The 14,056-nt window shown below is 35.3% G+C and overlaps 1 protein-coding gene across 1 annotated transcript in view; it reads left to right on the top strand.

Moving 5' to 3' along the window:
• The window catches only part of LOC117112124 (BTB/POZ domain-containing protein KCTD6-like), a 7,856-nt gene extending 4,848 nt beyond the window's left edge, over positions 1-3,008 (top strand). The window contains exon 3 of the mRNA XM_033255178.1: positions 2,703-3,008. Within this exon, the coding sequence (XP_033111069.1) occupies positions 2,703-2,939 (237 nt within the window). The 3' untranslated portion in view covers positions 2,940-3,008. The remainder of the gene's footprint in view (positions 1-2,702) is intronic.
• The last annotated feature ends 11,048 nt before the right edge of the window (positions 3,009-14,056 follow it).

The raw sequence follows: 14,056 nt of genomic DNA, 5'->3' as shown, positions 1-14,056 counted from the left end.
GACAGGCCTGATACCATATGTAGAAGTAGAATGTTATCATGGAAGTAATTTTGAAAAATTGAGATTTTTTTTGCAAACCAAAACAGGGCCGTTATACGAATTACGTAGTACCCCGGCGGGGGCGAATCCCCCTGTGAAGTAGCGCACTCTGAACGTTCTTAAGACTGTTTTGAGGGGATAAAGTGAAAATTGCAGTAGACGCATTATAAATAATCGCAACAATAATTATATAATAAATCAACAGTGGCGGATCCAGGTATTCGAAAGAGAGGTGAAACAGGGAGGGACTTTCACGGACCGAGGATCCACCCACATCAGCACCACCATGGCTGGGGCTGATGATCAACAGATCACAACTTTTTTTCGCATTTAGGACAATTTTCTTCACTTTCTAATGGTATTGATATTATCAATTATTACTATCGTCATTATTATTATTATTATTATTATTATTATTATTATTAGGCCCTATTATTATTATTATTACTACTACTAGTAGTAGTAGTAGTAGTAGTGTTATTAAAACAATTTTTAAAGAAACTTGCAAAAGGATGAAAACGAAATTGAACCAAACAGTAAAAGACCTAAAAGACCTGGCCTGAGATTTATGGATTTAGGATTATTTTTTTTAAATCACGCTAAGGCATGTGTTCAATTAAGCCTATGTATAACGTGTACTGATGAGTATTTACATGTTTTAGAAGTATTCATTTTGAGTGATCCCAGAAAAGAATTTGTATTGGCTCAAGAACAACCTTTAAAATGTTAGTACTGTACAAAGTACCCCCCCACCTTCAATTTTTTCAAAGGTCCACATTTTTTCTAGTGCCTTTTCACAATGACATGAATGAAAAAGAATTGACGAGGTACCAGCAATGAGTCCAAAGACCTTGCCAATTGCGTGACGCAATCTATCTAATTCCAGCAATTCTGAAACTGAGCCTGCCATCCGCTTCAAGCTGGTGGCGCTGTAATCGATTTTCTTGTCTCCCACTGAAAGGGGCCAAAATTTATGATCATGACACCCAGAAAAAATCCTGGATACAACCCTGTCTTTGCCTCCCCCACCCTCACCAAAACCAAAACCCCCTTTTACGCGCCTACCTGAGTCTACTTGATAATGGTCCGTGCCAAAAAGGGAGAGATTTATTGAACCTGTGAAAAGAAAAACATATGCTAGCATTCTTCATAAAACGTTTGATTTGGTTATTATTATTATTATTATTATTATTGATAAACAATTATTTATTTGAAACTTGTTGAGTATGATAAAATACAGTCAAATCAAATGGAGTTTTCCTAAATAGCAAAATATTGGGATTCTCTTATGGGGATTTGTGGACAAAAAAAAAGAAAATCATCACTCTGTTTTGGCAGGGGGACTCCCGTTTTGGTGACCTGACTCCCGGCCAATTTTTTTTTCATGTTTTCTCACATGCTCTCCCAGTTTACAAAGAAAATTGCATACCAGGCGTACTAAATCCTTATTGTATTGTCTTCCTTGCAATAAAATAATACGAAAAATCCTTAATTGAGTTATCTTTCAATAGTTTGCTCGGCAACACTACAGCACAGCCTCTCCGTGAGTGGTGCGAGAGATGTGGATGTGAGCGCTCCAAATTCACGCAAAAAGGGGTCCGGTTATGATTCCACACGAGGAAATGCAATAGGTTGAAATTATTACGCCGACCGAGTGACACCAATTGGGGTGTACATACGCCCCTTGACATAAAGAGTTTTTCCGCTGGTGTCGGAAAATTTATTTGTAAGATATTTAAGAAAGAACTTGGAAGATATTACTGTTCCTCATTCTTTTGTATAGTAGCGTTTGGTCATGGTTGAGTAATACCGGTTCATGACGCTTTGGTGGGGCAAGTCGACCAGGTTTTATGTGCACATGAAGTGTCGGTGATATAATCTGCGCGCATCGTCAATAAAATCGATCCGTTGCGAGCTCTCGTCACGTTGGCGTTCTCTAATATCGCGTCGGCCGACGTCACGTTGTGTTCGTTTCACCTTGCCGACAAAAACCCTGTGCTCAGTGGCTTTTTTGTTGTTTTCATTACTAGATATTCGATGAGGTGATGTAATAATAAACATTATCTAAATGAGTCTCTAGAAGGCTTCAATAGATTCATTTTTTGACATTAAATATGTATAAAAACTTTACAATATCACACTGCATATGTAATCTTTCTGCGTCAGATAATTTCCTCAATAGTTATATGAGTGAATGATCACGGAGGTCTGATTCACAATTGAGTACAATAGTGTACTTTGAGTCAGGTATATGCAGTCAGTAGTTTAACTTGGTGAAGCGTGGTATAACGTGAACCATTATCTATGCGTGAACCTAACTCCCTCGTCTTCCGGGCACCGTACGACACGAAATAAGGTTTGGTGTTGTTAAGGTCTTGTTTTCTTGGTATATTTAAATATACTGATTTTTGGAGTCTTTCTATGGCCGTATACTTCTGTGACCATTCGTCGCTAATTGTTAAGTTGTCTGATAGGTCTACCTCGATGGTCAGAGTAATTTGAAACTGTACAAGACATTTACTGTAATAAACCTCTTTTCTTACTATTATGGCCATGGCTTTGCCTGCTGGTGGACCGGACGGGATATTAAACCTGAATGTCGGGGGAATGCATCTATTCAACACGTCGCTCTACGTTAACGCGTTATCCGGATTCAATGCTAGGATCAATGTTCAGCGGCTGCTTGCCATCAACTGAATCGCTACATCATTGACGGCGATGGTCCAACATTCCGACACATTCTGAATTTCCTCCGCCGATCAAAGCTTATACTTCCTGACGGTTTCAAAGAGTGGAATATTCTATCCGCTGAGGCAGACTACTACAATTACAAGAGCTCATTCAACTTATCAACGAAAAACGTATTCCACAGCCCGATACCTACGAATATGTGGAAGTAGAATCATTTTGTCATGGTCCTACTCAAAGATCATTGCGAATCTTTTGCAAACCAAAACTAATCGAGCAATCGTTAGCAACTACTATTAATCACAGGATAAATGAAAACATAGAGATAGAATACGACGTTTCCTTGTATAGTACCTTTAGGGCAGAATACTTTGGATATTCAATTGTTGACCACCAGTCAGGACATCCATTTCATGTAAATGGACTGAAGTTGTTCAGAGACATAACCAATTTTGGCTTTACGTTGATATCGACGTCCTCTATACCATTCAGACCTAATAATGAATACGGGACTAGTGTGCCTAATATTAGAGACAAGTGGACGTTTTCAAGAAAAGAAGTTGAGGATAACTAAATAGGCCTCACATCTTTTGTGCCTTAAAACAATTATTCCTTATTTCTGTAAAAAGATAGAGAAATTAAATATGCTAGCTTTGGTAAAATGTTTGATTTGATTATCATTATTATTGATAAACATTTATTTAATTGAAACTTGTTGAGTATGATAAAAAATGTAGTAAAACTCCAAATAGAGTTTTCCTAAATAATTAAGGATTGGAATTTTCTTCTGTTGATTTGTGGACAAAAGCAGAAAGTCATCTTTTATATAAGTTATATTTTGAAGTAAACTGAAACTGAACCTTCGGGTAATTGTGAGTCATCACCTTTGTTAGGCTAAAAAGGTTAGTCGTTGATGATCTTCCCGTATCAGTATGAAACTGCTTGAGAGCTCTAAGTTGTAGTAGCTTTTCATTCGTATGTTAGAACATGTATTTCACAGGCGGAGTAGGTTAAGGAAATATGAGGGGGGACGATATCGCCATGGTTTTGCTTTGAAAGTATATTGAATGCACCAAATAATAAAAGGAAACTTTTGACATGATTTCTATGTTCCAGTTTTTGTTTTTGTTTTTTTTTATATCTCAATTTACAATAAATCAAAAAGTGTTACTCTAAATGTTCTGTCCACACTATCAAATTTTTAAGTGACAAATGTGTGATGTGCCCATATATGGGCGTGTCACATTGTCACATATAATGTCATAGTGTGGACAGAGCTTTAAAATACACTCACTTCTTTCGTTTCTTTCCAACACAGAATTCAAAATATCGGATTGTTGCACAATATATCGAAGTTAATTTTATGGAAGAATTTGGAAGATATAATACTGTTGCCAATTCTTTAGCAGCATAGTAGCGTTTGGTGTTTGGTCATGGTTGAGTAATGGTTGAGCAATGCCCTTTTTATGCAATAATTTTAATAACATTTTATACCTTTCTATTTTTACATTTTTTATATTTTTTTTCTGCAATTTTATTCTCTATTTTTATGGGTCCTTTGTGCAATAATTTTTAATGTAATTTTAATAATTTGATTTTATTATTAACTTCGATTTATGTATTTTCTTATTGTCAATTGTAATAATTTGTATTGTACTTGAATATTACTAATTTAAATATATATATTTTTATTACTAATTTGTATATATTTTTTCAATGTTTTAATTTTTGAGCAATGACTATTCTCAATGTAATTTCCTTTTGGACAAATAAATTTGAATTGAATTGAATTGAATTGAATAATGCCAGTTCATGACTCTTTGATTGGGTAAGACGAATTATATTGGAGTGTCGGTGGTGATCTGAGCGAGTGTCATTAAATACGATCCCTTGCAACGCTCCTCATCACGTTAGCGTTCCATAACATTGTGTCGGCCGACGTACGTTACGTGCCGTTGTGTTCTCTTCACCTCAGCCGACTTCGCCTTATTTTACCATACAAGAATGAACTCATAACTTCACTTATATCCAATGAAAAAGGACAAATCTGGTGTCTAACTATATGTTATTAGCGTCATTGAAGCCAATGAGACAGGTTTCCAAACGTAAAATTGCAGCCATATTGAAATTCAAGATGACCGCCTTAAAAATGGTCAAAAATTGAATATTTCAGTATAATTCCACATCTTTTCTATGGAAAATGGTAAATTTGGATCTAATCATATGATTTTACAAATAGGAATACAATAAGTAATTAAAATTGAACCGATATAAAAATACAATAAAAAAAATACAAAACCTTACAGTATGAATTTTATTTAATTTACAATTAATACAATAATATTTTACAATTATTATAATTATTTACAATTTTGTTGTGCACTGAGAATTAAGTTAACTGTTAGTGCGCCACCTATCGGTGCATCGTCGTTGACGACCATCTTACAATACAGAAAGTTTGTTGTGTATTTGTTTGTGTTGTTTGAGTTCCGGAATTAAAGTAACTCACGCTGTTTGAAACCTATGTGTGTTATTTATTTATTGTTCGGAAACCTTCCAAGAACATAACAGTGGCGACGAGGACGTTTATTTTCATCATTTATCGTGAGTACTGTTCGAAGATTTTTCGCTAAGCCCAGGGCTTAGGCTACCTACCTGCTTCTACATAGTTACCGTGCACGCTATACCGTACCGTATTCACGAGGATGACTGCTCCGGACACGCAAACACAATTACTGGCCATGATGGCGGAACAAAACGAGTTACTACGCTCGCAACTTAAAACCCAGGGAGATCAAATGCTAGAACTGCTGACTACGTTTAAACAGTCACAGTCTCAACAGCAACAGGTCGTTACTCCTATTACTAACATGACTCCCAAGTTTACACCATTTGATCCTACAACTGAATTGTGGACTGACTATTGGGCTAGATTTAAGACATTCATTCAAGCGCATTCTGTTCCTTCTGATAAGGAAGCCCAAGTGTTTCTGACTAACCAAAGTAAGGACATTTATAAGGTAATTTCAAACCTAGCTGCCCAGGAAAATCCTCCGATTGAAACAAGTACTTTGACATTGACCAAAATTGAAGAATTTATGAAGGTTCAATTCGATTCTAAACGGTTTATCGTCAGAGAAAGATTCAAGTTATGGTCTAATATGAAACGCAAACCAGGCGAGCATGTCAATGAACTTGCTGCTAGAATAAGGCAGAAAGCTGCAACATGCGATTTCATGAAAATAAAAGATCCATTGGATGAAGCACTGCGAACAAATTTTATGTGCAGTGTCAGCAATGAGGCCGTCCTAAAAGCTTTGTTCAAAATAAAGGATGATGATCTATCATTTACTAAAGCCATACAAGTAGCAGCAGAAGTTGAGGATGCAGCCAAATATGCAAAGGAAACAGTGTATGGACCTTCACAAACTACATCAGTGAATAAACTTCAACATACTAAGACCAAACCTGAGGTAAAGAAAACCCAACGTACATGCTATAGATGCGGTTCCAAACAGCACTTGGCAAATGTATGCAGACATAAAGCTTCAACATGCAATTTCTGTAAGAAAACGGGTCATTTGGAAACAGTATGCCAACAAAAGAAGAAATCTACTACCATGACGAAAATTATAATTAATTCTGTCAATCAGGTAACCATGCAGCAGATTTACAGTGATGTGTACATTGGTGATAAAATGTACAAATTTGAAATTGATACAGGTGCAGGGGACAATTTCATGTGTAAGGAAGTATGGGCAGACTTGAGCAAACCACAGTTGTCCAAACTTGATGCTAAATACCTCTCAGCATCAGGCCATAATCTTCCAGTCCTCATCATGTTCTCAACTGTAGTGAAGAACAGCAGTAATCAATCAGAAATGATTCGTTTCGTAGTGTCAGAAATGCCCGGACTTAATCTTCTGGGCAGAGAAGCTATCTGTAAGCTTGGAATTTCAGTAGATGCTCTATTGGCAATGTATAACAAGCCTATGGATCACCCAGTACATACTATTCACAGCCCTGATTCTCATCCAGATGAATCACTTCAGAATGCTTGCATTCAGATGTGCGATGAATTTTCAGATCTATTCAAACCAGAGTTAGGTTGCTTGGAACATTTACATAACCTAAGACAGCTTCTACAATGCTTGCAGGAGAATGGTCTAAGATGCAGGAGGGAGAAATGTGAGTTTGCACAAGCAGAAATTGAGTACCTAGGACACAAACTATCAAGTCGAGGTGTTGCGAAAGGTCATAAAGTGGAAGCGGTACTTCAAATGCCACCACCGACAGATGTCTCAACACTGAGAGCGTTCCTGGGGAAATTGCAGTTCTACTGTAAATTCCTACCAAACCTTTCAACCATAGCCAGCCCTCTGAACAGGTTGACCAGAAAGGATATAGCATGGGAGTGGGGTATACCCCAAAAGAGCAACAAGCATCATTTCAACACTTGAAGAACTTGTTATGCAATGACACAATTCTTAGAACTGTTGAAATTTATTCAAGGCAAAAATAATAGAAAGGGCTTCCTTCTGAATTTGTGCATACTTGCGTTGGCTGTCATTTAGTGTTTTTGAAGCATAGGCCAATGTTTCTTTCACTCCCATCGGCATAACGATGAAACAACACTACTCCCACGCCGGTTTCAGAAGCGTCGCAAGCAATACCAATAGGTAGTGATGGACGAAAGTTCATCCTAGTAACAGATCACAAGCCCTTGATATCACTATTTGCACTTGATACACCGACACCAACTCTAGCTGCAAATCGTTTAGCCCAGTGGGCTCTAATATTGAATCAGTATGATTATACCATTGAGTATCGGAAGACAACTGATCATGGAAATGCAGATGCGTTAAGTCGGTTGCCAATGGCACCGGACAAAGATTTTGACAGGGAAGAGGATGATGCAGAAACAGACACAGTCTGTATGATAAAGTCAATCAATCTCCAATTAAACAGCAATGCTAAACTGTTGCAGAAAGAAACCCTTAAGGATCCAGTACTGACAACTGTGATTAGATACACCAGAGAAGAGTGGCCTTTTTGGGAGATAACCGTTACCCAAAATACAGAGGGGTACAAGGTACAAGATTTCAAGAGACCGAAGGATTCACTTATTGTAACAAATGGATGTCTACTGTATGGAAACAGAGTGGTGATACCCTTCAAACTACGTTCACATGTCTTGGAACTGTTGCATATTGGACACTTTGCTGTTTACTGGCCAAATATTGATACCGACATAGAGGACACTTGTCGTACGTGTACACCCTGTGGAGAACATCAAAACCAGCCTAACAAAGCACCTATACACCCTTGGATGCTTCCGGAAAAACCATGGAGTCGAGTACATGTTGACCATGCGATTAATTTCATGGGTTCAAATTGGTTGTTAGTAGTCGATGCATATTCAAAGTACCCGTGTATTTATCCAACTACTTCCACTTCGACCAGCGCTACTATCAAGCTACTTGAAGAGGATTGTGCACATTTCGGATACCCACACACACTGGTATCTGATAACGCAACTACTTTCACATCGGATGAATTTCAGCTTTGGTGTACGGAGAGGGGTATTGTCCACCTTACAGGAGCACCATACCACCCAGCTACCAATGGAGCTGCGGAGAGTTTAGTACAAAGTTTCAAACAAGCATTGAGGAAATCTACTCATCCTCCAGATGTTGCACTGAAGGAATTCCTCATACAGTATAAACATACTCCACTACCTACAGGATTCTCCCCCGTATGAGTTAAAAATTTAAACATCCATCTGTGGTTGGCTGTATGCGTGAGCATGATGTGATAAGGTAAAACTGGTGCTAAAATAGTTAAAGTAGCGGCTTAGCTTTCCTTATGTTGGTTTCAAATTGTATTAGTCCTATAACTGTTAAAGGTAAAAACAATTGACTCAGTTTCTTGAATAAACGTTCATTGCACTTAATCGAGAATAAACACTATATTACCTGTCTCTTATACCCATCTAGATGTGTATAAGAGACAGACATTATAGAGTTCATAATGACAATCGTGAGCAATATGGACTGCAGAATCCCCGTCGTTCAAGCAGAGCGCGTAAACATAAGATGATGTTCTCATGTTAGTACTGTATTAAAGTTTATGTTCCTTCCATTAACATTGAACTTTAAACTTAGTGGGGAGGTGTTGTGCACTGAGAATTAAGTTAACTGTTAGTGCGCCACCTATCGGTGCATCGTCGGTGACGACCATCTTACAATACAGAAAGTTTGCTGTGTATTTGTTTGTGTTGTTTGAGTTCCGGAATTAAAGTAACTCGCGCTGTTTGAAACCTATGTGTGTTATTTATTTATTGTTCGGAAACCTTCCAAGAACATAACAAATTTAATAAAATGCAAGATTATTAAATGCAATTAATTATGTTTATAAAAGTATAGCTTAAATATATAAAAATGCCCAAAATCAAGTCACAAATTGACAAAAAAAAATTACAATTGATAGAGTAAGATAATTATTACAGACAATTCATCATTCAAAAAACTATTTCCAAATTCAGTATGTACAGTCAATTAATATTTACAATTTTGGAAATAAATGAATCTTAATGGCTTTCTTAAATGGTTAAATAGATGTTAGTTATCGAATACTTTGTGGGAGACTGCATTGCAATACACAGGCCCAAATTAGAAAAATGTACGATTTCCGGATTTCATCCCATCTTTTTCATACCGGATATATATTTTATTCTACTGTAATGAAGTTAAATATTAAATTGTTTTTTTCGCCTTTTATGGTGAATCGCCACTTTCTGTATCATAAATACATAGTAACAATCATAACACAATCAGTTACATTAACAAACATCAATATATACATGTTTTTAAACTATTGCATATATTTTTAACTTTTTTTATTGTTTTATTCATTGATGCGCCCAAATATCAATATGTTATCAACCTGTGACTAAAAAATCACAAACACTAGATGTAACTTATCTAAATTTCTTAGTTTTGCTACAGAGCCATCATTTTAACTCAGTAATAAATAGAGCAAGAATGAATTTTCTGCCTCTCTAGACTTTTTTAAAGAGAATTTTCCTCTTGTAAAATTTATAAAATATTAAATTGTTACTCTTTCATACGCTGTAATATTGTTACACCATCATTATTTACGAAGTCCACAGAACAGTAAAACTTATTATTTTCATAATTTTAATTGTTAAGTTCTTTCTAATAGTTGTAAATATGTGGGGTTTTTTTTTTTATCTCCTTATAAAAAAAAGTATTAGATTTTGAATTTTTCCTTACTTTCTATGTAATCTGTTGCTGGTGCTGTAGAAAACGACTTTCTGCAGCACCATTTTGAGTGTAAATAGAAAGGTGATTGTCATTTTGACGAATACACTATACATCACAATCTTGCATTTAAACATATCTTTATTGAAATTTTTGTGATCATATTGAAGTTAGTACTGGCGCCCTCGTAGTTTACATTCACTTTATGGCGTGTTTAGTCACCATCAAAACGTGTTCACATAGCCTATTTATTACCCACATTTATCGTGTTGTATGAGTTAAAAATTTAAACATCCATCTGTGGTTGGCTGTATGCGTGAGCATGATGTGATAAGGTAAAACTGGTGCTAAAATAGTTAAAGTAGCGGCTTAGCTTTCCTTATGTTGGTTTCAAGTTGTATTAGTCCTATAACTGTTAAAGGTAAAAACAATTGACTCAGTCTCTTGAATAAACGTCGCGGCGTTCATTGATTAGACGTAGCGTCACTTAATCGAGAATAAACACTATATTACTACGTGCTTTGATGTCCTGTATCATTGGGATAAATACCACTAAATAACGAATTTCTCATAGACTGAATGATTGTAACGTTTCAAAATGACAGATAGATAATAATATGCTTGCACTGTGACCATGGCGTATTATGTACAGTATCTTGAAAAGGGTGCATACAATCTCCTCATAGCAGCAAAAAACAGGATTAAACACAAGAATCACACAATAATGCAGTCAAAAAGTAACTTATATATTCTATATGGTATTCTAAAAACTACAGTAAAATATAAAGTAAATGCGAGTTCTTCAATGATTATTTGTTTCCCTTTTCCATACCTTCAGATATGTAAGGCTTCAATAAACACCGTATTACTACGTGCTTTGATGTCCTGTATCATTGGGATAAATACCACTAAATAACGGATTCCTCATGGACTGAATGATTGTATAACGTTGCAAAATGACAGATAGATCATGTGTATACTTGCACTGTGACCATGGCGTATTATGTACAGTATCTTTAAAAAGATGTATACAATCTCCCATAGCAGCAAAAAAACAGAGGACTAAGCACACGAACCACACAATAAGACAGTAATCAAAAAGTACCTTATACACCCAACAAGTCTTTATTTCTGCTTCTCTATAACTCTACAGGATCACATAGTAATATTAGGCCTATAAGGCTATATGGTACTTTAAAACTACAGTAAAATTAAGTAAATGTAGTAAGTTCTCCCTCAAAGATCATTTGTTTCCCTTTTCCAAGCTTCAGATATGTATGTTAGGGCTTTAATACTTACTCAAGCAAACCAACCTGTCTCTTTATTAGGCAATTTTACATTCTTAAAGTTTTAAAGTTCCCCTCCAAACCACAATTAAGTTTTCCTTCATTATCAAGCCCACAAGTGAGTCATAGTTATCTCAAATTCCTTTAACTGTGTCTGTGGTTAACCATCTCCATGGAAACATCAAATTTATTAAAACTCGGAAAAAAAAAAACTGGAAAGAAAAGTATTTAAATTTAAGTTAAAGTAAAAAAAAAATCAACTTAAAGTAAATTAAACTAAGCATATTTACTGTACTCATAACACCTATGTACAATACATAAAACCATTTTAGCTTTACAATTATTTCTAATAAACCCCACTCTCAAGCACTAATCTCCAAAAAAAAAAACACAAAAAAAATTCCCCACTCAACAAAAAATTGAATAAACGCCGTGGTACTTATTAAAACATTCAAGGTACTTGTTAAATGATTGATTATTATTTTAAACAAGACTTGATAACAATAGTAGAAACAACAATAATGATTATAATTTTCAACATATAATAATGGTGACTTCGATTCAACATTAGCTTCGCTATCAATTAATGAATACATTATACTTTAAATCGCTGTCTGCACTGTGTGACAAATACCTTTGATTTGCAGATATGCAAATTTGATATTACAATATCATGCCCAATATCATATCAGATATTGTCATAGTAAACTTGGTAGTGTGTATTATAGACCTTTAAATGATATTCCTTAATAAGAAGAACCCGAGACTATGAACTGGATGTGGTCACTTTATTTTAATCAACTGTGACCGTTTTAATTATAAGGCGTGGCCATTAGAGGGCGTGGTTTCGGGTTTAAAAAAAAAAATCTGATGACGTTTTGAAAACAGTGGGTATATGATTACTAAAATATAATTTGGGAAGTTACTCAAGTTTTTAAGTCTAATATTTCTTATTGCTACTAGGTGAAAAATGACAACAGATGTTAACGTTCTGGTTTGTGTTTTTCTCATCGTTTTTTTTTAGGGTAACGCATCCGAAACTCACTGAACGAAGTTTTTAAATAGAACATTTACATCTATGTTTCTGTGAAACTGCCACCGGATAAATTTGTACAGTGTGACATTGTTTTCAATGTATTCTATCAAACACAAAAGCAAAAGCAAACACTTAATAGACTGTAAATATTAAATTTTAAGTAATTTTCATCATAATACATGATAATCATATGCCATTTTTTTTGCGATTAAGACTACATGCATATAACATAATCCTACTTACACTCGCATTACAATCAATTAAACAAATACTTATTTTGGTTTTTGGATCCAAATAATGGAGACCTATTTTTAAGGATTATGCTTAACACAGATGAAACCAGAATATTCCGTTTAAACCTGAGTTTCATTTTCGTCTGAGTGTAGGCTTTGTTCACGGTCGTCTTTCATGGAAGCTTCTTGGCTTCGTTCACTGTCCTCTTCACCGTCCTCTTCAGTTTGTAGTAGTCTTTGTTTAATGTCCTCTTCTATGCGAGCTTTTATCACTTCTATTTCGTTTTCTTCTTGCGCTTCATTCTTAATAAGTTTACAGAAAAACGGAATAACGAGAGGAATTAAAATGACAGGAATTGACCTAACTTCTTCGCTTAAGCTCTGTATTTGGTCGATAGATTTCAATGTATCAGCTGCAATATATATAACCAAACCACTTACGGCTAACTTTACAAGCATAATCACAGTCTTAGGACCTATTGGTCTGTACTCTTGGACAATCTCATAAAAAAACTTTTTTCTAATGTACATCAGACCATTTCTCTTTACATAAATGTGAGAATGTTGGCCAATACTATTGCCACCGACATGTGCTTGGTCTGGCTCTGCTGTATGTTTTTCAACAACTTTATCCATTGAATCTATAACCTGTCTCAGAAATTTTACGTAACCGGCATTTAAGTCAGTTACAGTGGTAAGAAAATATACAATGATAAGAAAAGAAACAAAAACAACATTAAAAATATAAGAAGAGTTTATTAACAGTCCTATGAAGAAGTAATACAGAATTTGCAAGAGGTTCTTCACCACCAGGGACACTGAAAACCCAAACCACAGGTAAACAAAAAAGAAATATAGATAAAGTATTAACAAGTGCCAAATGTTTTTTTTTCATTGAATCTGCAAAATGCAAAATGATCAATGTTAACGGATTAATTAACATTATAATAGATATAAACTTGCCAACGAAAGCAAAAGAATTCAATATCCAATCATTATATTCTGTTTCTTCCCAAACACCTTTCCAAAATTCCAATGTTACTAATGATACCATTTTCTGATTTATATCATTTACTGCTTTTTGAAACATAGTTAAGTGTGATGTGGGATAATTATTCATATCGAAAGATTCATTTAATGTTCTAAGCGCGGAACTACTATTAAGCTGTCTAAGTATTATTTGAGCCCAATTTCTATTGGCGAGAGAGGGTTTGGTGGAGCGTTTATACACGTACAAAAGCACTGTTGTACACACTATAGTAATTGGATTAAAGATTACTGATACATAGAAGGCAGACTACTACAATTACAAGAGCTCATTCAACTTATCATCGAAAAACGTATTCCACAGCCCGATACCTACGAATATGTGGAAGTAGAATCATTTTGTCATGGTCCTACTCAAAGATCATTGCGAATCTTTTGCAAACCAAAACTAATCGAGCAATCGTTAGCAACTACTATTAATCACAGGATAAATGAAAACACAGA

Source organism: Anneissia japonica, unplaced genomic scaffold (genome assembly GCF_011630105.1).
Source record: "Anneissia japonica isolate Jap-2015-1 unplaced genomic scaffold, ASM1163010v1 scaffold284702_len192836_cov137, whole genome shotgun sequence".
NCBI lineage: Eukaryota > Metazoa > Echinodermata > Crinoidea > Comatulida > Comatulidae > Anneissia > Anneissia japonica.
Note: the sequence above shows the minus strand (reverse complement) of the source record. Positions and strands in the feature narration are given on the sequence as shown.